The 23,231-nt window shown below is 40.2% G+C and overlaps 1 protein-coding gene across 4 annotated transcripts in view; it reads left to right on the forward strand.

The window, feature by feature from the left end:
* Positions 1 to 20,574, forward strand: part of ARMC8 (armadillo repeat containing 8) — a 54,333-nt gene extending 33,759 nt beyond the window's left edge. For all 4 annotated transcript variants that reach the window (XM_083616272.1, XM_083616273.1, XM_083616274.1 and 1 more), the window contains 16 exons: positions 619 to 699; positions 2,923 to 2,998; positions 3,107 to 3,197; positions 4,482 to 4,542; positions 5,381 to 5,581; positions 6,098 to 6,193; positions 9,269 to 9,351; positions 9,877 to 9,958; positions 11,012 to 11,098; positions 12,328 to 12,420; positions 12,701 to 12,850; positions 14,524 to 14,619; positions 15,309 to 15,404; positions 15,920 to 15,992; positions 17,707 to 17,800; positions 18,519 to 20,574. In XM_083616272.1, coding sequence (XP_083472398.1) covers positions 619 to 699; positions 2,923 to 2,998; positions 3,107 to 3,197; positions 4,482 to 4,542; positions 5,381 to 5,581; positions 6,098 to 6,193; positions 9,269 to 9,351; positions 9,877 to 9,958; positions 11,012 to 11,098; positions 12,328 to 12,420; positions 12,701 to 12,850; positions 14,524 to 14,619; positions 15,309 to 15,404; positions 15,920 to 15,992; positions 17,707 to 17,800; positions 18,519 to 18,552 — 1,494 coding nt within the window. In that variant the 3' untranslated portion in view covers positions 18,553 to 20,574. The remainder of the gene's footprint in view (positions 1 to 618; positions 700 to 2,922; positions 2,999 to 3,106; positions 3,198 to 4,481; positions 4,543 to 5,380; positions 5,582 to 6,097; positions 6,194 to 9,268; positions 9,352 to 9,876; positions 9,959 to 11,011; positions 11,099 to 12,327; positions 12,421 to 12,700; positions 12,851 to 14,523; positions 14,620 to 15,308; positions 15,405 to 15,919; positions 15,993 to 17,706; positions 17,801 to 18,518) is intronic.
* The last annotated feature ends 2,657 nt before the right edge of the window (positions 20,575 to 23,231 follow it).

Below are 23,231 nucleotides of genomic sequence, written 5' to 3' on the forward strand. Positions count from 1 at the left end.
TCTTTTGAAAATACAAAAATTGAATAATTTATAGTGCCTGATTAAAAAGAAAATAAATGTTTTCTGAGTCTAATATGAGAAAGAGCACAATTTTGATGAACGAAATTCGTTACAGCTAAACTGCACATTGCATTAAACGTGCAGTTTTGGGTATGTGTCTCAGGTTTTTTCTTTTTAAATTAGCAGTTACCACAGCTTTTCTAATGGAAGCCACCACCACCCAGCTGCCACGGAGCTACTTTTCCATAGCAAATTACAGCTGTGGTGGGGGGCAGTTTCCTGGGATATTGGTGGAGGGTTAAACATTTCCCTGCAGTTCTGGCCCACTGCCCCCCTCAAATCAGCTGCTACTTTATATGTAAAAGCAGCACAACAGAAAACTCTGCATCTTAGCCCTTACTGGAGTTGCTGGATTCTTTCTTTAAAATTTAGCTTGACTCTCTTTTGGTAGCAATTTTGGAAGATGCTGTAAAAATCCAGTCTATTCTTAGCCTGGAATGAACAATAATAAACTTGGAAAATGAGTAACCTTTCAATTTAGTATGCATTATGTACAGTAAATAATTATTTCTTCTCCCTTTACATTTAAGGAGCAATGGCTTTTTTCTTTTTTAATAGGGTCCAGACCATCAGACAGTCCTGTTTAACCATGGAGCAGTGCAGAATATTGCTCACCTGTTAACTTCTACATCTTATAAAGTAAGGCATTAATATAACCTCTATTCTATAAAGTAAGCCATTAGTTTGAATCTTGATGCAGCATCATTGCTGGAGTGAAGAAGTAAGTGCAACAGAAGCTGCTGTTTTGGCACAGAAGAGACTGCAAGCGTTTCACTTTTAGCAGTGTGTGTACAGCTATGGGGAAACATCACAAAGCATATTTTCCTATAAAGGGCTCTTCTGTTGTATACTTGAGACGCATAAAAAAAGAAGAAAGTGGGAGAGTAGAAGGGAACATCATGGAAAGGGGTAGAGGAAAGTGAAGTTGAAGAAATATCTCTGATGGCATCTTCCTGGCAACATTATTCCTGTCATGAAGTAGCATGCTTAATCATTACTTAATTGTTTTGTTCTTCTCCTAATACCAACTACTTGTAGCAAATTTAAAATGTAGAAATGTTTAAAAATGGCTATATGCAATTAACCTTGTAACATTGAAAAGGACACCAACCTCCAAAAAGAAAACAAATATAAGATGAACTACTCAGAACATCACCAACAAAGAAACCATGGCAAACCAGCTCATCTTATTCCATCAGGTGCCCTGGGAGAGGATAGTTTTAACAGGCACTGGTAATTAGTGCCTGAAACTTCAAATTACAAATTAATTATATGGCAGAAATGGCCAATGGCAGAATTAAGAAAAGATTCGAACAATTAAATTCTTCAAAGCAAAGTATATACTGAGTTGAGTCATTTCTACCTTCAGTGAATAACATTAACTTTGGCCCAAGACGACTACTTAGTACATAACATGAAGTAATAAAAGAAAACTAGACCTCGTCAAAGTTAACTTTCTGAAATATAGAAAATAAAGTTGTACTTTATTGAATTCAAGTATTTATGTTTAATATTTAGGGAAATGGAGGAAGGGAATTGAAAGTAAATCCCCGCTGCATGCTGCTTGGGAGACTGCTTGGGAGAACTCTGTATCTGGCATCTCCCAGCACATAATTCTGTAGGAAGGTCTTGATTTGCTTCCTCTGGTCAGTTTTAAAATTAACCTGGAAAAATTAGATTAATTACTTAGATAACCATTTGTGATGCTTGAAAACATTCCATGTCATCTAGAATAGTTCTGGATCATTCTCCTAGCATGGAACCTGGTCCATGTCAGATATTATTGGGGACGTGCTATGATGAAGAGGCCTCTTGGAAGAGTTTGGTTGTTTTGGTGGCAAGTGTAGTAAAAGACTGGCCTGAGACCCTGAAGAGCCACTCCCAGTCAGGATTGCCAATACTAAGCTAGATGGACAAGTATAAAGGACTTAGTAGAAAGTAGCTTCCTATGATCTTTTTGAACCAGCCAAATCGGCTTTATACAAAGTTCATTGGCAACTCTGATTTTATCTGTAAATTGAGTAAAAGGATGTGAGGACCTGTGCTACAAATTGTATAATAAATATTCACTGGATAATTCACTGGATACAAATGCTCTGCAAGTTCCAAATATTAAGGCTTCTGTTGCATTCTTTCGGAATGGAACATCCTGTAATTTTAATCAGAAATATGTTCTGTTCAGTGCATTTAGACGTTGACTCGTAGAGTTACACTTCCCTGAAAAGGGGGTTTCCTGATAGCTCTGGAAAGTGAAAATCCCCTGTGCGCTTAGCCTTATATTAATTGGCAGTGAGAAACCTTGTGGGCATTTTATTTTGACTCATTATAAGTAGCCAAAGATCATTTCTCAAATTAGGCTGCACTGAGCCTGTTTACATTATGTGGGAAAGTAACTGCCCAAGTATCAAATGCAATTATGATGCAAGGGAGGGTAGAGAGTCAAAGAAGAAGCTGATTGACAGGCCCTTGCAGCATGTCAAATGGAAGGGAGGAGAATGAAGAACGTGGGACTGGCAGTGTTAACTCTTGTTCAGAAAAAAGGAGACTCGTTCATTATACTGATTGGGAAGGAGCAGGGAGATGTGGGTGAACACTCATTCTGTGCAAACTAGAGTTCACAAAAGTTTCAGAGTGAAGGAGAAGATGACTTCTGCTTTAGTGATGATTCAGATTCTGTTTTGGCAGGGCTACCTCTCAGTTTGAGAACTGTGGTTCTAATCACTTAGCCCTCCTAGCTTTTTTAAAGGACTTCCTCTGTATTTCCACCACATTTTCAGTGGACTTTGGGCAAATATTTAAGTGATAGTAGCTTTGACTGACCTTACATAAAACATAAATTTATAAATGTGTGTTTTTATACAGGTTCGAATGCAAGCACTGAAATGCTTTGCAGTTCTAGCCTTTGAAAACCCCCAGGTATCATTGACTCTCGTAAATGGTAAGCTGAGCACTTTGCTGTCAATATACAGATTCACAAAGTAATTGCAATTTTGCTAAGTAATTACAATTTAGTTAATTCCTGACACTTCGATTTTCTCATTTTCAGTGTTGGTTGATGGAGAACTATTACCACAGATTTTTGTGAAGATGTTACAAAGAGACAAGCCTATTGAAATGCAGCTCACATCAGCCAAATGGTAATATTCTTCAGGCTCAAGAAGAAGTAACACTTTAAATCCGGCTTCCTCAACCTCAGCCCTCCAGATGTTTTGAGACTACAATTCCCATCATCCCTGACCACTGGTCCTGCTAGCTAGGGATCATGGGAGTTGTAGGCCAAAAACATCTGGAGGGCCGAGGTTGAGGAAACCTGCTTTAAATACTACACATGTTTACTTGTTACAAGAAATTATGAATACACAACTGTGTCAACCCATACAGCAAATTAGCAAAATCAAAGGGTTGTATTCCACTCTCACCGTGGGACTGCTCAAGAGGGTCCTCCAAGCCTCTGGAGTAGATAAGGGCGTGAAGAAGTGCTGAAGGTGGGCAGGAGAGGAAGGGAAAGAATTATGTTCTGCTCACACAACAGCAGCATTAAATACCTGGGCATGCAGATTGCCCACCTAATGTGAAGGTTGCAGATGTTGCTTGTTGTCTAGCTAGCCTGGTAGGAGTTGGTGATCTTGGTGCATGTTGGCACAATGACATGGGCAAATGTAGTTATGAGGCCCAGGAAGTGAACTTTAGATTGCTAGGTAGGATGCTGATGGTAGCTTTCTCTGAAATGCTCCTGGATCCACGCACAGGTGCAATTTTTCTCCCTCTCATAACATTAGAACTCGGGGACATCTAGTGAAGCTGAATGTTGCAAAGAGTCAGGACCAACAAAACAAAGTACTTCTTCACAGAGCACATAGTTAAACTATGTAGTTGTGTCCACTTGATCACACACACTACTATGGCACTACCAACAGGGGCTCTTGCTCAGTGGTGGAGTAGAAGATTTACATGAAAAAAGTTCCAGCTTCAGTAACTGGCATCTACAGTTAAAGGGGATAATGGGAGTGGGCTGTCTCTGCCTAAAGCTCTGGTGGCCCATTAGTATAGACTGTATGGGCTAGATGAACAAATTCTCTGACCTGTTATAAGGCAGCTTCCTGCGTTCCACTTTAGTATAGCTTTCCTCCCCACCAGCTTATAGCTGCTCTAACAAGGGTCAGGATACTCCTCTTCTGCTTTCCAGAGCTTTACTATTTCATTTGTTTTTAAAACGTGTCCCCTTAACTGCTGAATGGTTCATCCAGCAATGAGACAAAACAAAATCTAAAACATACTTTATACTTCTGACAATGTGGGTAAATTAGGTCTGTAGTTCTCTCTAAGGTAGTGTAAGCCTTCTAATGATTTTTTAAAAAAAAAACAATTCTCTGTATATACTACATGAGTCAGTTAATCAGCATTTTGATGTTTCATTGTAGCCTTACTTACATGTGCAGAGCTGGAGCAATTCGCACTGATGATACCTGCATTGTGTTAAAGGTAAGTTGATTAAGCATATAGCTGTACTTAGATGTGTATATTTCAGAACCATACTACCAAAAACTAGGCTAGGCCAACAGAAGTCAAGAGGAAATAGGGTGTATATTGAGAGGGGCAAAGTGATGTATTCTTCCTCTGCCATTCCACACAGTTTTGTGGTGTTCACAGGAGAAAGGGATTCCCTTCCTATATGGCTGGCACAGATCCATCCTTCTTCCATCAGCCTGGTTATCTGTGGCTAGCAGCCCAGTCATTAAATTCAGGCCCGTAGTAGAAAAATGATGTTTTGTATCTCTTAATATTTAAGGATTAGTACTTGTCTTGGTCTTGATTTTGTGAAGGCTCCCTGTAGGAGAGAAATTACCATGCATTCTGGTGTCACTTTATTTTTCAAAGTTATTGCAGGGGAAGTAGATTGTTTCAGTCCCTATGACCACTACCATAAGTGAATTATTGACCAGTTTGCTTTTGGATAACTTTGTTCCATCTCAGTGCTAAGTCATTTGGCCTTTAAATCATGAAGCTGTGTACAGCAGATGAAGTAAATCTTGGTAAGTCTAAGTGGATATTAGACAGTTAAATTTTTTTGCAGGTTTCTAGCTGCATATAAATTTGTATTGTTTGTACAAGTTACTTTGATGGTACAGGAACACTAATGGCAGTGGCTATTTTAAATTTTGCATTTGTACAGAGACTTGTCTAGATCTCTGAGAAGATCTATGCTTAGAAAATGTCTTTTTTATCTGAAAGTTGATCTAAATGACAAACCTAACAAATTTCAAAAGCATGTATAGATGAGTTACTTCAAAATAATAATCAAAGTTTTTGTACTTTCCAGACACTACCATGTTTGGCGCGGATGTGTAGTAAGGAGAGGCTACTAGAGGAGAGAGTAGATGGAGCAGAAACTCTTGCCTATTTGATTGAAGCAGATATTGAGCTACAAAGAATCGCCAGTATTACTGACCACCTTATTGCAATGCTTGCTGACTACTTCAAATATCCAAGTTCAGTGAGTGCCATCACTGATATAAAAAGGGTATGTCATCAATAAATTCGGAAACTTCCCAAAAGTATGTGGGGAGATTGTGTGTGAAAGATTAAAATATATAGTAGCTGGGCACTCAGTTCTCATTGATTGGCTAATAATTAGATGCAAGGAGGTATAAGATATCCCAGTTTTCTTTGTTGCTGTAATCAAATGCCTTTTTGCCTGGGTTGTTCAGTGTTTTAATTAGTACGTTCTTTGTAAGATCCCAACTGGATCACTAAGCAAAACAGAATGAGTACTACTTGGGGCAAGACACAGAATATAGTCCCAGCTGTATAAACTGTGAACAGTATTCACTGGTACAAACGCAGCAAACATTGACAGGTGCAAATGTGACTCTTAATAGGTGGTAGCAGAAGGGGCCTAAAAAGTATATTGCCCAAGGCTTTGGTTTATTTCACTCTCTTGTTACTTAGACATTGGAAAGTGGACACTGTTCTATCAACAGCCAAAAGATTGCAATTTAAGTATAACTTGAATTTGATTATTATTATTTTTTAATAGCTTGATCATGACCTAAAGCATGCTCATGAACTGCGCCAGGCTGCATTCAAGCTCTATGCTGCACTTGGAGCGAATGATGAAGATATAAGAAAGAAGGTGAGTCTTGGTGTGAATGGCTTTTCCAATACCAATAGCTTGCAGACAGGAAGTGGTATATTCCAGTCAAAGCAGTTGCCCTGACCTTCCAGACAAGTACAGCGATTGTGTGTCCTTGGCAAAAGACTTACAGTGGTACCTCGGGTTCCAGACGCTTCAGATTACAGACTCCGCTAACCCAGAAATATTACCTCGGGTTAAGAACTTTGCTTCAGGATGAGAACAGAAATCGCACAGCAGCAGCGCAGCGGCAGCAGGAGGCCCCATTAGCTAAAGTGGTACTTCAGGTTAAGAACAGTTTCAGGTTAAGAATGGACCTCCAGAACGAATTAACTTCTTAACCCGAGGTTAAGTAATGCTGAGTTACTGTAGTAACGCTGAGATACAGGTTGGTGGTCTTCCTTTTTCTTGCTTGTTTAAACTCTACTGAACTTGCTTTCCATCCTTAGTTAGCCAGACCCCAGTTTTTTTTCACCTTCAGACACTTTCGCAAGACACATTAAAAAACCCTTCTTTGCTATTCTTCCTTTCCGTAACTTTCTGCATCATTATTGGACAGGGGTCTAGATATATACAAGAGTCACCATTCTTAGCAGCTGATAGCCATTCTGCTGTTGTCACTCCTGAAAAGTTGTGTGAATGTGGAATCATATCCAGTGAGGTTGGGGTGGGAGAGTACACCCTAAGAAGGGAAAGTATTTCCATTGGTGTGTCTCGCTTGTTACTGGTTAATGTAATAATAGCTACAGAAACGTCTGACACTCAGGAAACAGCATGCAAAAAATAATAGTAACAAATGAGCATTGTGAAGTAATGTTGCATTTACTAGGTAAACTACGTAGGTGGTGTAGAACCTTTGGCCTGTGGGACAATTGCATCTTTCTTGCAAAGCCTTCCCAGCTGGTCTGCTTCTCTCTTTCTAGGCATTGCTCCGTCTTTCCAGCCACTGCGCTATTTCCCTCCAGTTAGCTGAGCAGTGCTGTTAGGGATGCATTGTGAGGAAAGGAGACATAAATCTCCCCTTCCTAAAGTCTCCCTTGGCTGATAAGTAGGAAACAGTGATGCAGCTGCCTAAGGAGGGAGGCACTGCTTTTTCAGTGTGTAGTAATGGAGACAAAGGTGTGGGTGTATGTGGGTGTAAATGAATGTAAGTAAGTAAGTATTTAAGTAATTAAGTAGGGTGTATCCTTACATACTTTGGTCTCACCCACTGTTGGTATGTGGCCCTGGGATCACTTTCTCCTGAGGCAGTGCAGCCCTTAAGGGGAGGTGGAGGGGATGGGGCAGGTTACCACCCCCGGTATGGAACATTACTCTTTCACTATCTGGGAAATACTCTGTACACAAATAGATATGTGACTTTAAGGAAGTGAATTAGGAGACCCTACCACATTCTTTAGAGACGCGGGTGGCGCTGTGGGTTAAACCACAGAGCCTAGGACTTGCCGATCAAAAGGTCGTCGGTTCAAATCCCCGCGATGGAGTGAGCTCCCGTTGCTCGGTCCCTGCTCCTGCCAACCTAGCAGTTCGAAAGCACGTCAAAGTGCAAGTAGATAAATAGGTACCGCTCCAGCAGGAAGGTAAACGGCGTTTCCGTGCGTTGTTCTGGTTTGCCAGAAGCGGCTTAGTCATGCTGGCCACATGACCCGGAAGTTGTACGCCGGCTCCCTCGGCCAATAAAAGCAAGATGAGCGCCACAACCCCAGAGTCGGCCACGACTGGACCTAATGGTCAGGGGTCCCTTTACCTTTTTACCACATTCTTTGTCACAAAGAAAACATAGTATAAGTGGTGACCTTTTTGCATGTGTCAAATTGATGCCTGACCACAAGCCTGTGGGTCCTTTTGTACCCGGAAGAGGGCGAAACAGGGCAAGGTGGATTTATGCGTGCTCCACTGATGCTCCCGGAAGCCAGAAATGGAACCCCCATGAAAAATGGTCGCAGCCTGTGCCCAGACATGCTATTTGCAGCATGAAGTTTTTCATATGAAAAGGTGATGGCTGAAAGGACTGAAGTAAATTTATACAATATATGGAAGAACATTGTAAACACCTGAAAACGTTTGTAGGTTTGAGTTAAAATATTTTGTAATGTTACCATATTTTTCGCCCTATAGGATGCACTTTTCCCCCTCCAAAAATGAAGGGGAAATGTGTGTGCGTCCTATGGAGCGAATGCAGGCTTTCGCTGAAGCCTGGAAAGCGAGAGGGGTCGGTGCGCACAGACCCCTCTCGCTCTCCAGGCTTCACGCAACTTTCCGCAAGCAGCAGGAGCCCAGCGCTGGGCTCCCGCTGCTTGTGGAGAGTTGCCTGCATGCTGAAGCCTGCGCGCGCTGAGCTCAGCGCGTCCAGGCTTCGCGGACCTCTCAGCAAGCAGCGGGAGCGCTCCCACGGCTTGCAGAGAGCTGCCTGTTTGGGGGCTGGGGTCGGGGGAAGCTCGAGCTTCCCCCGCCCCAGCCCCGCGCCTGGGGGGGAAATAATTTTTTTCCCTTTATTTCCCCCCCAAAAAACTAGGTGCGCCTTATGGGATGTTGCATCCTATAGGGCGAAAAATACGGTAATATTGGGAGCTGGTTTACAATTAATAAGGTAAATTTTATTAAGATAGAAAGAAAGTAAATAGGAGGTTATAGAAATGCTAAGATGTAAGTGAATATTTATGAAAGCCAGAGAGTGGGATGGGGGGGAAGTCGAAGCTAAGTTTGAGCAATGTTATTGGTGATGAGATTATTTAATGGATTGTGATTATGGTAAAATGTAAACTTAATAGAAAATATTATTAAAAAAAGAAAAGGTGATGGCTGAAAATATTCCAAAAATATTGTGAAAATATTATACATATTAAAATGTAAATCTGCATTACTAAGTGTCATTGTACAGGTGCGAAACATTTCCCCCAGAAATTTCTATTTTGGGGAAATAACATTTTTTCCAGTTAACATTTTTATACGTTCTCTGTAGAGTTTAGAAGATTGAGCTAAATGTACCAGATGCCATGTTCTGTTTTGGAGATTGAATTATTCTACTGCCACATGTTCCAGCTAACTGATTTGATTTCATAACTTTTCCCTCAGATAATTGAAACTGAAAATATGATGGATCGGATTGTGAATGGCTTGTCTGAATCTAGCATCAAGGTGCGCTTAGCTGCAGTCAGGTATGAAGTTACCTTATGTGAGTAGACTTACATCCAGGGTGCTTTGCCTTACTATTTTTCACTTCATTAGCTAGGAAATACATTGATTTTAAAACATTTAAAACTACAAATCCGCAATAACTATCGCTTGAAAAGCAAGATGAATTAATTTTCAGATAATTCTCAGTAATTTTTGTGTTATTACTTTTTCTGTAAACGTTTCTCACAAGGTTATCTGAGGAATGAAAATTATCTTGGAAGTTGGTTGGCTTCAGCACTAAACTTGTAGAAGTAGTATGGAAGAAGTGGACTTTCTTGCCCTTTCTTCTCTCTGTCTGCCACCCAAAAAGCCTTTCTTAAGGGTTGAGGGACCTGGCTGTAGTGAGTGAGAGGAAGGGGGAATTCCTGAAAATTGGGTGGCAACGGCTTCTGAAAACTGAGTTACTGCTGGTAAAAGTTTTCTCTGTCCTCACCCCATTGAACAGGGATCCTCTGAACCTTGGAAAAGGCTTCCTTGTAATTAATACTACATTTTTTCTTTTGCAGATGTTTGCACAGTTTGTCACGATCCGTGCAGCAGCTCCGAACTAGTTTCCAAGACCATGCTGTATGGAAACCTTTAATGAAGGTACATGTACACTTGAAAAATAATTGTGTTTGTTATTCTTTATTATATCAGTTGACAGCTTCAGAAGGGCTCACTGTCAACTGATTGACACTGACAGCAAGCCTTGCTTGCCACTGAACAATCAGGAGTGCACTTTACTAGGATATTATGAAATAACATAGTGGTGTAAAGCAATAAAAATGCAATATGTAAAACCAGCTAAAACAGTTCTGAAAAAGGAGTCAGAGACTGCCTGCAAATCAAAGCATCCTTCTGAGAAAGCCTATAGAAATAGCTTTTCTGCATTGGATGAAATCTGGATAATGTCAGAGCCTGTGTAACTCAAATTGGCAGCGGGGTCCATAAAACAGTGCTTTTCTACACTGCCATCATGGAATAAGCCTCCAGTGCGTGTGTCACCACAAGGAGGGCTCCAATGCATGACCACAGTCATGCATTGCAGGGGTGGGTGGGAATGATCTCTCAGATAATGCTGATTCTAAGTTGTTTAAAGCTTTATACACTAGCAGTAAAACTTTAAATTAGACCTAGTAACATGCTAGCAGCAAGTTCAGGTCTTTTAACTGATATTAATTTGTTGATGGAAGTCAACCCTGGCCACAAGGGCACTGCCACGTTCTGTGGTAGCTGCAGCTTTCAGACCAAATGTAAGGGCAGGCCCACACAGAACACACTGCAATATTCCCATCACATGGTTACCAGTGTATGGACTGCTGCTGCCAAGCTATCCCTGTCCAGGAATGGTCATAACTGATGCATCAGCCAAAGCTAAAAAAAAGCCATCCTGGTCACTGAGGCTACTTGAGCCTCCAGTGACAATAATAGATCAAGGAGTACAGTATTCCCAGACTAACATACCTGAATATTCAGGTGAGGTGCAGCCCTATCCAAAACAGATAACTTACCTGTATTTTGGACAGTAGAACTACTCACTTGCAAGTCCCCCATCTTCCCAAGATTCAGCTTCAGGGTATAAGCCCCTCACCCAGCCCACAATCAGGTCTAGACTCTGCACTATAACAATAGTGTTGTTTTCCCTCCATCTCTCCTTAGGTTTTACAGAATGCTCCAGATGAAATCTTAGTGGTAGCATCTTCCACTCTATGCAATCTTCTCTTGGAATTTTCTCCAAGCAAAGAGGTTTGGTTTTTTTAACCAGAAAAATATATTGGTGTTATGTTCTTTTTTATGACATAAAAAGTGTGTCCTGAATCAACAGGCACTGGACTGATGTGGATAGAGTTCTTTCTTGGGATTTGAAGTCTCTGTGGTCCTTTCCAGTTTTGATTTCCAGCTTTAAAGGATTTTTTCACAAAGCCCTGATTTACCAAGCTGTTCAGCACCTGGAATAATGCTTCTAAATATAATTTAATGGTGATATGGCACTACTTGCATGTAGGACCCTGGCAGAAACACCTGCCCGACTGGCATGTTCTCCCCCTCCTGGTCGGTCGTTTGGGAGCTTCAAAAGCTTTCTCCAGACTGAACATCATAGTGACGGATGTCAAGAGGCATCGGCATGCTTTGGAACCAGCAGAGTATTAGCAGTCTGCGTAACCAACTCAGCAGCACAGCATTTTGGCTAATTACTTTATTTACATATAATACACTCGGAGCATTCTGACTTAGCTCCTTTCTCTTTCTGATCAGACAGCAAAGAGAGAGAACAAAGGACAATAGTCCCACATCACGGAAACACAGTAAACCAAACATCCTGTCTCCATCACTTCCCACACTGTGGAATGAAAACACACACTGTCATGTGATAAAACAATCCCATAACTGCAAACACAGAGCAAGAATCCTAACAGTTCTCTGGTAGTCTATCCACCTGCTTCAGCTACATTTATATCATGAGTGATATCCAGCATTAGCCATACTCTCCACAGGCCCATCAAAATAAATGAACTTAAAGTCACTTAAATTTATTTCAGTGGATCTACTCTTAGCACAACTTAGTTGGTTATCACCCCATACAGTGGTACCTCGGGTTACAGACGCTTCAGGTTATAGACTCTGCTAACCCAGAAATAGTACCTCGGGTTAAGAACTTTGCTTCAGGATGAGAACAGAAATTGTGCAGCGGCAGCGGGAGGCCCCATTAGCTAAAGTGGTGCTTCAGGTTAAGAACAGTTTCAGGTTAAGAATGGATCTCCAGAACGAATTAAGTTCTTAACCTGAGGTACCACTGTATTTCTAAGCTGTGTGATAAATCTCCAAACTGCAAGTAAACAACTTAAAAACCAGTGTGCATTTTATGGATTGGCACCTAAAAGTAGCATAATTGTATTTGCATGTATGGCAAATTTATAACGTGAGATTATAACAAAATGATTGTGGTTTTGTTTGTTTTGTTTTTGTCCTGATAGCCTATTTTAGAATCAGGAGCCATAGAACTTCTCTGTAGTTTAACCCAGAGCGACAATCTTGCCTTGAGGGTGAATGGAGTTTGGGCTTTAATGGTAAGAATTAATGTTAATCCGATAGCTATGGCTGCACCCTGTTTCCTTTCCCCAAGATGACACCACAATTATATTGAAAATGGGATCAGTGGGAAAATCTTAAACTAAAAGTCTTGTTGAGCCCTAGGATGTTTTCAAGGATATGGAGAAACTTGCTTGCTGTTCCTTGTACATTATAATTGTTTTTATGTATGTAGCAGATTGCAATAGTCTTTGTAATGAAATTGTGTCCTTTTGTGGAAAAAAAATGGGATGATTATTTTTTATCTATCATCTTTAGAATATGGCATTTCAAGCAGAACAGAAGATCAAAGCAGACATCTTACGAGGCTTGAGTACAGAGCAATTATTCCAGTTACTCTCCGATTCTGATGTAAATGTACTAATGAAGACATTGGGACTACTTAGAAATCTTTTGTCTACTCGCCCGGTAAGTAAAATAATGTAACAGCATTTTGATTTATTTTTTTAAAAAAAGTATTAGTGGACAGTTCCTTTAAATTGATATCACTCATATGGTTACATACACCTGGCACTGGAGTGAGGTCACAGCACTCACCTTCATCACAGCTTGAGAACAGTTCTTGATCAACCTACAATATAAATACAGTTACAGATAGGTAGCCGTGTTGGTCTGCCATAGTCAAAACAAAAAAATTTTTTTCCTTCCAGTAGCACCTTAAAGACCAACTAAGTTAGTTCTTGGTATGAGTTTTCGTGTGCATGCACACTTCTTCAGAAGTGTGCATGCACACGAAAGCTCATACCAAGAACTAACTTAGTTGGTCTTTAAGGTGCTACTGGAAGGAAAAAAAATTTTTTGTTTTGACTACAATATAAAGAAAGCCATGGCAATGACTAGAGCAAAGTGTTTCCTAAATCCCTAGTACCACATCCTCTGAGCCTTGTGGAATAAAAGCTTTCTCAGCTGAAAGTAATAAACAGAGGGATCATTCTTGTGAGATGCAGTATTTTGTGAATCAGGCTGTAAATACAAATATCTTTATCTTTAAAGGAAGTCAATCTTTGACTTGTTACATATCCATGGTAGAGACTGTGGAAATATTGGTAGAATGCTGAAAAATAGCACAAATTGTTGTTGAAGTGGTACATGATCTTAATCTACACACCAAATTACACATGATTATTGCTCACTTGGATCCTTCATGGAATGTTGGTGTTGAGAGGGATCTTAAAAGTACAGTAGTTAAACAGAAACATTCTTCTTAGGTATGGGAATAAAAGTTGCCACAAGCTACTCTTTATGAAATTATTCAGATTAGTTTTAAAACTATAAGCAATGAGCCAGATTCAACCAAATACTTTTGTTAGCAGGAGCCAGCACAATGAGTCCTACTAGCACAGCAGGGCTTTCCCTCCCTCGGTTCTACCTGCTCTCCACCCCCTGGTTCTTGGAGGGTCAGGAAAACCCCTAGAGCAGCACATGGGGGAAGAAGAGAGGAGGCTGCTCCATCAGGCAAGCAGAAATTCTTGCCTTGAGGAATTGATCTCCTTAGCTATACTTAGAATGCCACCCAATATCTCCAGATCTGACTAATTCGATTGTGAGAAATTTTAGTCTTTAAACGAAGTGCAACTTAAACTTTAGGAATGGCATTCTAAACTTTACTCAGAGTAGACTTGTTGAAATTAATGGCTGTTACTTAGTCATGATCATTTCAGTGGGTCTGCTGGATATTTTTTTTTTGTGTTTCACCTTTATATATCCCTTTTAAAGTCATCTTTAACCTAAAAAAACTCATCGGCTTCTAGAAAGCTGTTCTGTGTAATGATCCCACTTTTAAATTTGACCAGTTTCTAGGAGAAGTTTCTAATTCCTTTGATTTGTTAAATGTACTTTGTAGGATTTGTTTGACGGTAGAGGGATGTGGTTTTCCAGCATTATTAACATTTCCTTATGACAATCCTTGCCAAATACACTAACTGCAGCCTCCGGATCAAGCACGAGGGAAGCCCAGCCTTGAGTGCATGTGCAATAAGAACTCTGTTATGGCGTGCTTTTTTGTAAAAAAAAAAAAAAAAGTAAATTGTCGACTTCTAAAAAATTGGTTTTTTCTAATGCTATATTTTGAAACTTGGCAGCACATAGATCAGATAATAAGTACTCATGGGAAGCAAATCATGCAAGCAGTGACCCTCATTTTGGAAGGAGAGCACAACGTAGAAGTCAAAGAACAGGTATGCATTGTTTGTATTGATCATACATATATAACATAATAGGCAGGATGGTGTATACCTTTGTTGAACAAAGAAATATTATGTCTAGAAAACCTGGATTTGGTGAGCATTCTAAGGATGTTTGCACAAATCTTATTGGTAACTTCCTGACATGTGGACCTTGAAGGTGAAGATTTAAGGGTTCTGAAGAGTTCCTCATCCTTCTTAAGAAAAAAAATATCCCACAGGCAAAATTTCTAAAACTGACATACATATTGCCAGGGAAATGTTGAGACAGCAAAAGGAAATAAGCAGGTTGACGCTCTTAGCTCGCTGGGGCAGGAAGTTAAGAAAGAAAGCAGTGTGCTAATAAACCTAGTAAAAATAACAAAACCCTGCAGTGAATTATAGAGCTATAGGGAGAGATGTGAGGAAGGAGGCAAGCCCTGATGATAGTTGCAAGGGACAAATGGGACAGGGAGCAAGTCCCCTCTCTCCCTTTTCGTCCTGAACCCATTGTGGGGGCTGGCAAGGGGTCTCTAGAGGAGGTGTAAAATGGTGTGCTCGCCCCAGGACAAGATCTCACACTAAGTTACTTTTAGGTACACTGTGTGGCCTCAGTTAAGTAACTATTGAAACTGTCATTATAACTTTACAATTGACTGCTTTTTCAATGCCTTTTATTTTTGTCCTCCCCTTTCCCCCTCCAGACGTTATGTATACTTGCCAACATAGCAGATGGAACAACAGCTAAAGAACTTATTATGACAAATGATGACATCTTGCAAAAAATAAAATATTACATGGTATGTAATTTCATTGAACAGGCATTTCTGCCATATACAAAATCCTTTGCGTAGGGGCCACAACTCAGTGTTACCTTCTGTATGTGATCTAACATAATGGCATCTTCCATTTAAAAGGCTCTCTGATAGGACTTGAGAGCACTATCTGAGACTGGATAGCTGCTGCTAGTTCAAATAGTGATTCAGGTAGCTGGGTCTGACATACTACAAGACAGCTTCATATGTTCAGTTAAAAAGGTGGGTTTTCTACCTTTTTAATAGTTCAGAGTGAAATACTGATTTTCTTTGTGGCTCTCATTTAGTTGCACAATAGGAACTTAACAGCTGTCTGCAGAATTTTCCAGAGCACAAGATGCACCCTCTTAGTAATGTTTTCCCTCCTCTTGAAGGGCAGTAGTTCCCTCCTCACGCTGTGAATGTTGTTTCTGATTGCTTGAAGGGGGTAATTTTGAGAGAAACAACACATTTTTAAACATTTAATTCTAATATCTAAACCCCTTTCTGTTCATATTTAGAGTCATTCGAATGCTAAACTTCAGCTGGCTGCCATGTTTTGTGTATCTAATCTTATATGGAATGAAGAAGAAGGTAAAATATACTTACCTGTGTTGTCCCTAAAATGTTTTTCAAACCTTGTATATTACTTCCAGAGGTGTAGGGAAACCATTGAAAGACTCTTAATTTCACGGGGGGGGGGGGTGCCCCCAATTTAGCCTATGTAAGAAGAAACAAAGATAGGCTGTTTAGCATGTGGAATTCATTTTCATCTCAGTATGGGGATGAGTAGATTAAAAGAAAGGTAAACTGAACAACCATATTCACCTTCCCTGGATACCAAGGGAAGTTATGAAGACATACTGACTGGGGAAAAATTAAAGTAATGTGGAAATGCCAGTAGCTAAATTATGACTGAAACATGAAACATCTTGAGGTGAAGAAATCAAGATGTTGAGTCTGGAGTCATATTTGCACTGTCTTCAGAAAATGGAAGTGTTGCAAAAGCAGCCATTCATGTTAAGATTTTCATCAGGGCTACCAAATGCTGCATACAAGCAGAGGCTGATTTGCAGCAGCAAAATTCTTTCTGATATAAATCTGCTCACAGGAATATTCAGCACTAAGTAGTTCCATTGCATTATATCCAATGCTGCAGTTGTGCACAGAGCAGACTTCCCTTTCCTCTTCTCGGTGCTGCAGAGCGAGGAGGAGAGGAAGGGAAGGTCCTTTTGCATATATGAAACTCCACTCATGCAGGGTTAGATACAACACAATATTGAGATCCAAATCTGTGCTAGGAATGTTCACATTAAGTCACATATAAAACACATTAGTTAAATATAGGAAATGCTTTCTACAGAATTATTGTATACAGTGGTGCCCCGCAAGACGAATGCCTCGCAAGACGAAAAACGCGCAAGACGAAAGGGTTTTTCGGTTTTTGCGTTGCTTCGCAAGACGATTTTCCCTATGGGCTTGCTTTGCAAGACGAAAACGTCTTGCGAGTTTGTTCTCTTTTTTCTTAAAGCCGTTTGAAGAGGCGCAGTTGCGACGGACAGTGCTTCACAAGACGAAAAGACTCGCGGCACGAATTAATTTCGTCTTGCGAGGCACCACTGTAGTTGAATTTGGACATTGTAGTATTATTGGCTTGAAATTTTTTTGTTAAATAGGAATTATCAAGAATTATCCTTCATTATTACAACAGCAATGATCATATATGCCAAATACTGGAGATTAGAAAGAAATACCTAAATTAGAAGCATGGAATAGCTATTGTTTATTGGAAGAGTAAAATGCATTTCTATTTCTATTTCTTCTATTTTTTATATTACACCTTCCTCCAAGGAGCTGTTGATCACTTATTTCATTTACTGTAATCAACTGTCAAATGTGTATGGAAATTAATAATATTGTAAGTTTATAATTCTCAAAGTCAGTAAACTGCAACTGCAAAATGTACAATTCTCTTAGTTGGCCAAGTGGCACAGATCTGGTTTATCTCCTTTGGAAGGGAGTTTCAGAAATAAGGGGCTGCCACTAGAAGGTCCTGCATTCTAGTACTGATTTGCCTAATGGATGATGACATTAAAGAAGGTCCTCATCTCCTAATCCTCATTCACATAGTGAACACATGGGATGAGATACTGAATTTTTGTGTGTGCACGTGGGAGCTGGAGCTAAGTGGTATTCTGACTGTAAGAATTCTTTACATAGGATTGTATTACATTCCTTGCAACTTTTTAGTTGTTCTTGACAAACTGCAAGAACACATCATTAACAATATGCAGTGTTTTTGTCTTAGGTTCCCAAGACCGTCAGGATAAACTCAGAGATATTGGAATAGTAGATATTCTACACAAATTGAGTCAGTCATCAGATCCAAATCTTTGTGATAAGTAAGTATAAAACTATTCCAAAACCAAATTTTATGGAGCTTCGTAACTTTTAAAACTCATTGCAGTGGTCTATGCAGATAAGATTAGATACTTGGACTTGACAGTGCAGAGCTATTAGTGAAAATGCACTTCTTGTAAATGGGATATTGTTACTGTTTATTTTCCTGCAAACTTTAGAGTTGCCCCTTGTCTTTCAAAAATAGTTTAATCAACAGGTCTGAAATATCACAGAAGATTTAACTTTGATTTCATATCCTACAGGGACAAGTTCTGCATGAGAGTTTGGGCTTTTCCTCTTTCAAACAAAGGCTGAAATTTATATACCTTTCTGGCATGTCTTTATCCCTCCACAAACTGCAAATGGGCAGTACAAATTATTAAAGGGTGATCTAAAAACCTGCTTTATTGGAAGTATCCCTTTCTATTATTCCTCTATTTATCATATTTAACTGAAGTATCGTTGGATTCCTAAAGCAGTCACTTGCTTGAAATACTATTGGGATTCTTGGTTTATAGTTGTTGATTTCAATCCAAAACAAACTTTTGACAAGCCATTAGAGAATTTCAGAAGAAATGCTGATTAATTTTGTGAGAAACTTCATTGACTCAGTTTTCCACTACTGCAGTTGGCTATTTGCATAGTGACACCGTTAAAGATCCTGTATTTTATAAGTGTACTTTTGTCATCCCAGTAGCTGACGGGTGTTTTTCCTTACAGGGCAAAGACAGCACTCCAGCAGTACCTTGCATGATCAAAGACAAGTCGAACTGTCCGTACAACTCTCAAAGCTATATAATAAGGAATAACGGGAAATAGCCGCACCTAATTCCTTATCTTTTGCACAAGGCACCTTGGGCTGCATTTCTCTCAGGTGCAGGGAGCTGCTTGGCAGGAGCAGTTTAAGTGATCAGGTCTCCAATGCACTTGAGGACTTTTTTGAGGTAGTTCCTTTACTCAGAGGACTCTTCTGGGATTATTTTCCTGAGCTACCTGAACTCTACTAGAACAATCAGTCATCTTTTTTCCTTTGGGCCTACAATTTTCTGCTTATACCACAGCCAGTTGTGGCTGTGTCTGGGTGGGTGTGATACCTCAGAGCTTTTGTTTTCCTTTTTGTGTTTTTTCTACAGATTTTCAAGGGTTAACCATTCTTTGCTGTATGAAAACTTTAAAGAATTATATACGATTTGAATTGAAATGTTATTTAAAAAGTTTTGTCCCATGAAGTTTATTTTGATCAGATGAATGTTTTTAAGTAAAATATATGCATTTGTTAAACCTCAGCTTAATGTACCTGTACTTCCTCTTTTGAAACAAAATGAAGTGACATCTAGATGACTGGTAGCACATGTAATGTGACTAACGCTAGCCTCCTACTGCCGTGTGTTACTAGCGCCAGCTCCCTGGACTTGGGAAAGCAAAATTCAGAGAACCCAAGGTGGAGCCTTAAGTACACTTGATACCAAGGTTGAATTTGTGGAAATCATACCTGCTGGGTTACCCAGCAAGAAAAATTCAGTCCCCGTGCCAGTGCCATTGCTGCCTCAGAGAAATTACACTTGTTTAAAAAGCTCTGCGTTGTTTTTAGATGACTTGAAGCTGTGATGGTAGATTGATTAAAGTAAAAAACAACAACTGGCGGCTGCTGTTTGAAACCGTGCAGTGATGAACGTGAGAGGACAACTCCACAGAAGATCTGGGTGAAAAACAGACACCAAATCTTTTTACTTTTTTATTTTTCCAGAAGTGCATGATGATGGGACAAAACGCTTCCTCCAGCAAAAGTACAAAATGATTAGTAGGATGTTTTCAATTCTGCAAAAATGCTTACTATCTTTTTCAGGCCTCTTGGTTCACCAGTAAGTTTTCTGTGGGCTCAGTCCAAAGTTGTTCATGTCAAGGGACAAGAGAACCAGTCAGAGGCTAATCTCATTTCACTCACCAGCTTTGGTCATCCCAAACTTTTATTTATAATTAATAACTAGGCACATCGCATTTATAGTCAAAGCAAAGGTTAGAGTTAGGGCTTCTGGCTGGGAAGGTTAATAAACTGAAAGGAGGCTACAAAACAACACCAGAATTTTTATATAAGTCTTTAATGTATTGCTTTACTCTGAAAGGCAAGTAATAGTGATTTCAGGGATAGTAGTAAGTGATGCCATTTCTCAGTGTCATTGCTACAAGCTTCTTGGGGTTGGACTTCTGCAGGTCTGCACGGTGTGTGCCTACCTGCCAACTAGTACCTCAGAAATAAAGCCTTATTTAAGTCATTAACGTGATTGTAGCCTTAATAATACTGAGAAAAATCACTTCCTTGTCGGGTTTGTCCAAAGCCACTCCTTAGAAATAAAGGGGTGGGAAGAAGGGAAGGCTCCCTTAGCCTGGCTGCTGCTTTTGCACTCTGGATTATTATTACACCTGCACTTCCGATATTGCTGTCATGCCTCCATCACTCATGTGCATATCCATTTACTTTGAAATATAGATATGCCTAAAACTGTGTTGAATACAGCTGAGATGTGCAAATTTTCATCTTCACACTTGAAGGTTGCTTTTTAATAGTGTGGCCCGATATGTGCGAGAAGGATATAAACTATGCTAAGACAATCTGGGTAATGTTGGGGAAAGGTGGGTGAAATATTAGGATGGTAGGTGATAATGAAGTGGCATTTTGCACTCAGTGAAGCATTGTGAATACTTTTTTGATGTTGCTATAAATATGTACAAATAGAAAACACTGTAAATAAAAAATGACCTTTTACTGGAGAACATATTTAAAATGACTTGGCCCTATTGATATGGTTTTTTTCCTGTCTTGAAGGAAAGATTACAGTCTTAGGAAAGGCAGTCAAACTCAGCTATACACTTAGTCTCTTAGACAACTATTCTAAGGATAAATAGCTTCATCTCAAATTCTTCTAAATGTCATGATGTTCGGGGTCATAAAACTACAAGTTGACACACAGAGTGAAAATTATTGCTTTTTACTTTAAATGCTTTGTTTATAGTTGCTGAGAAACTAGGAGTCACAATTGTGTAAATGTCTTCATGATTTGGGGTGGTGAAATGCTTTGAATGCTTGGGGAGTGCTGTAATGTAGGACAGAGTTAAAAAACAAAGTTTGATTCATGTCGCAAAGCTGTTCATACTCGTTCTCAGTGCTTTTTTTCTGGGGGGTACGCAGGGTACACATACCCCTAAACATTTTGTGAATCTTTGTATTTTTATCCATTTAGTGTATTTATTTTTCCCTATTTGAACTATAAAATGGTGATTTTCTTGAGTCAAAATGAGAGTACCCCTAAACAATTTTTAAAGAAAAAAAGCACTGTTCGTTCTATTCTGATCCATACTACACCTTCTCTGGTGTATTCCCCCCATTTACCTCTTACAGACATCCAAGCTGTTTCTCCTCAGCTTTGCGAAACTTACAGATGAGCTAAGCTTTGTGAATATGCATGATAATTCAAGACCCAATAATCATTTTATTAAGGAAAACATTTTTATATGAAGAATCTTAGGAACTTGAAGTGACCCCAAAAATTTCTGGTCCACCACTTACACCTCAGGCTGCTCGAGCCATTATATTTATTCCAACTCGACTGAACACATATAAAAGGCAAAGGTAAAGGACCCCTGACAAGTAAGTCCAGCCGCAGATGACTCTGGGGTTGTGGCGCTCATCTCGCTTTACTGGCCGAGGGAGCCGGCGTACAGCTTCCGGGTCATGTGGCCAGCATGACTAAGCCGCTTCTGGCAAACCAGAGCAGCGCACGGAAACGCCGTTTACCTTCCCGCTGGAGCGGTACCTATTTATCTACTTGCATTTTGACGTGCTTTCAAACTGCTAGGTTGGCAGGAGCAGGGACCGCTCCATCGTGGGGATTCGAACCGCCGACCTTCTGACCAGCAAGCCCAAGAGGCTCTGTGGTTTAGACCACAGCGCCACCCACGTCCGTATATATAGTCCAAACTATAGTAGTCCAAACTATAGTATCCTGAAAGCAGGGTACAAAAGTGAAAGAGGTGTTCTGTCCATTCCAGAGGCTGAGATCCAGTTGAAGAAACTGACTAGATCCTGGGCATGGTGGAGAAACTGACCTGAGGGTCAGTATTTTTTTGTCTTCAAGTATACACTTAGGTTGCTGGAGATTAATCTAAACCCTTTCAAAGAGAAAATAGTCTTGGCCCCACTACCATAAGTTCACTTTTAAGTCTTCTAATAATTTAGTTCTTATTTTATTCTGTTTTTCATGCATAAGGAACCAGCATCTTACTGAAAGGAATTAAAAATGTAAAAGCCTATTAAACATTTAAAAAAGCAACATAAAACAATGACATGTAGCAATCCCAAATAAAATGCATGTTTGCTGGATCCAGATGGTAAACAGTTCCTTTGATAGGAATGACCTCTTCCCCTGATATTGACAGGGTGGGTCCTACACAGTCTTCTGCCTTCTGTACAGGAGGAGGCGCCATCTCCCTCCCCAAATTGATCCTGACTGTGTTCCATGAAGATTTGGGCCTGATTGGCTGTCATAGAGGCTTGTCTTCCCGTTTCTTTGGCTGTGTTTTTTAGTCAATTTCCTGCCTTTTTTCACCCACCTCTCCTCTCATTTTTCTTTTTACTGTTGTTGTGAGTGTGTTTCTGGTTTGCTTTGAGTGTTTGGATTATATTTTTACCTCAGCACATTTTCACTTTTTTCATTCCAGCTCTAGTCCCTTCTGGTGGCTACAGAGTGAGGGGTGTTTTTGTTTTGTTTTTTTGTGTGCAGTGTCTACTTGGCCACATTTCTGTGAAGCAGCTTCTGGAGTTTTTGGCATGTCCTGCAAATAAACTAAGTAGCAGCAGCACTTTTAGAACAGGCTTTGCGCAATATCTGTGAGTGCTGGGGGGGGGGGTTTGTTTTGCAGCCTCCTACACCATATGCCTGGGCTTTCCAGATAATCATATTCTCTGCTAGATCACCCAGTTTTGGCCCCTGCCTTTTTTGTTGGGCATTTCAGCTATTCCCACTACCCAGATCACCCATTGTCCCCGTATTTTTGGCAACCTCAGCCACACATTTTGAGGAAGTGGAGCAGCTGTGAGGAGGGTCCCTTGATAAATTGTCTAGGTGGGAGTTCCATTTTGGAGCAGGGTTTTCTCCACACACACCTGCCATCCTTTATGCTCCATTCTGCTCTGTATTTGACAGTTCCCTTAGTTTTTGTAGTGGGTCTGCTTCCATTTGGGGGCTATTGGCCTCATTGACCCCCTTCTTTAACACTCAGCAGAGGCAAGTTGGGTGGGCACTATTTCTTTTGGTCTGAGGACACATGCTGCCCCCTCTTTTATTTCTGTCATTACTCCTCCCTCAGTGGTTGTTCTACAGGAGTTTTTGGGGGGTGAACTTTTATTTAGACTCCCAACATTTCTGCCTTGGGGGG

This window comes from Podarcis filfolensis, assembly GCF_964270895.1.
Source record: "Podarcis filfolensis genome assembly, chromosome: 5".
In the NCBI taxonomy this organism is placed as follows: domain Eukaryota; kingdom Metazoa; phylum Chordata; class Lepidosauria; order Squamata; family Lacertidae; genus Podarcis; species Podarcis filfolensis.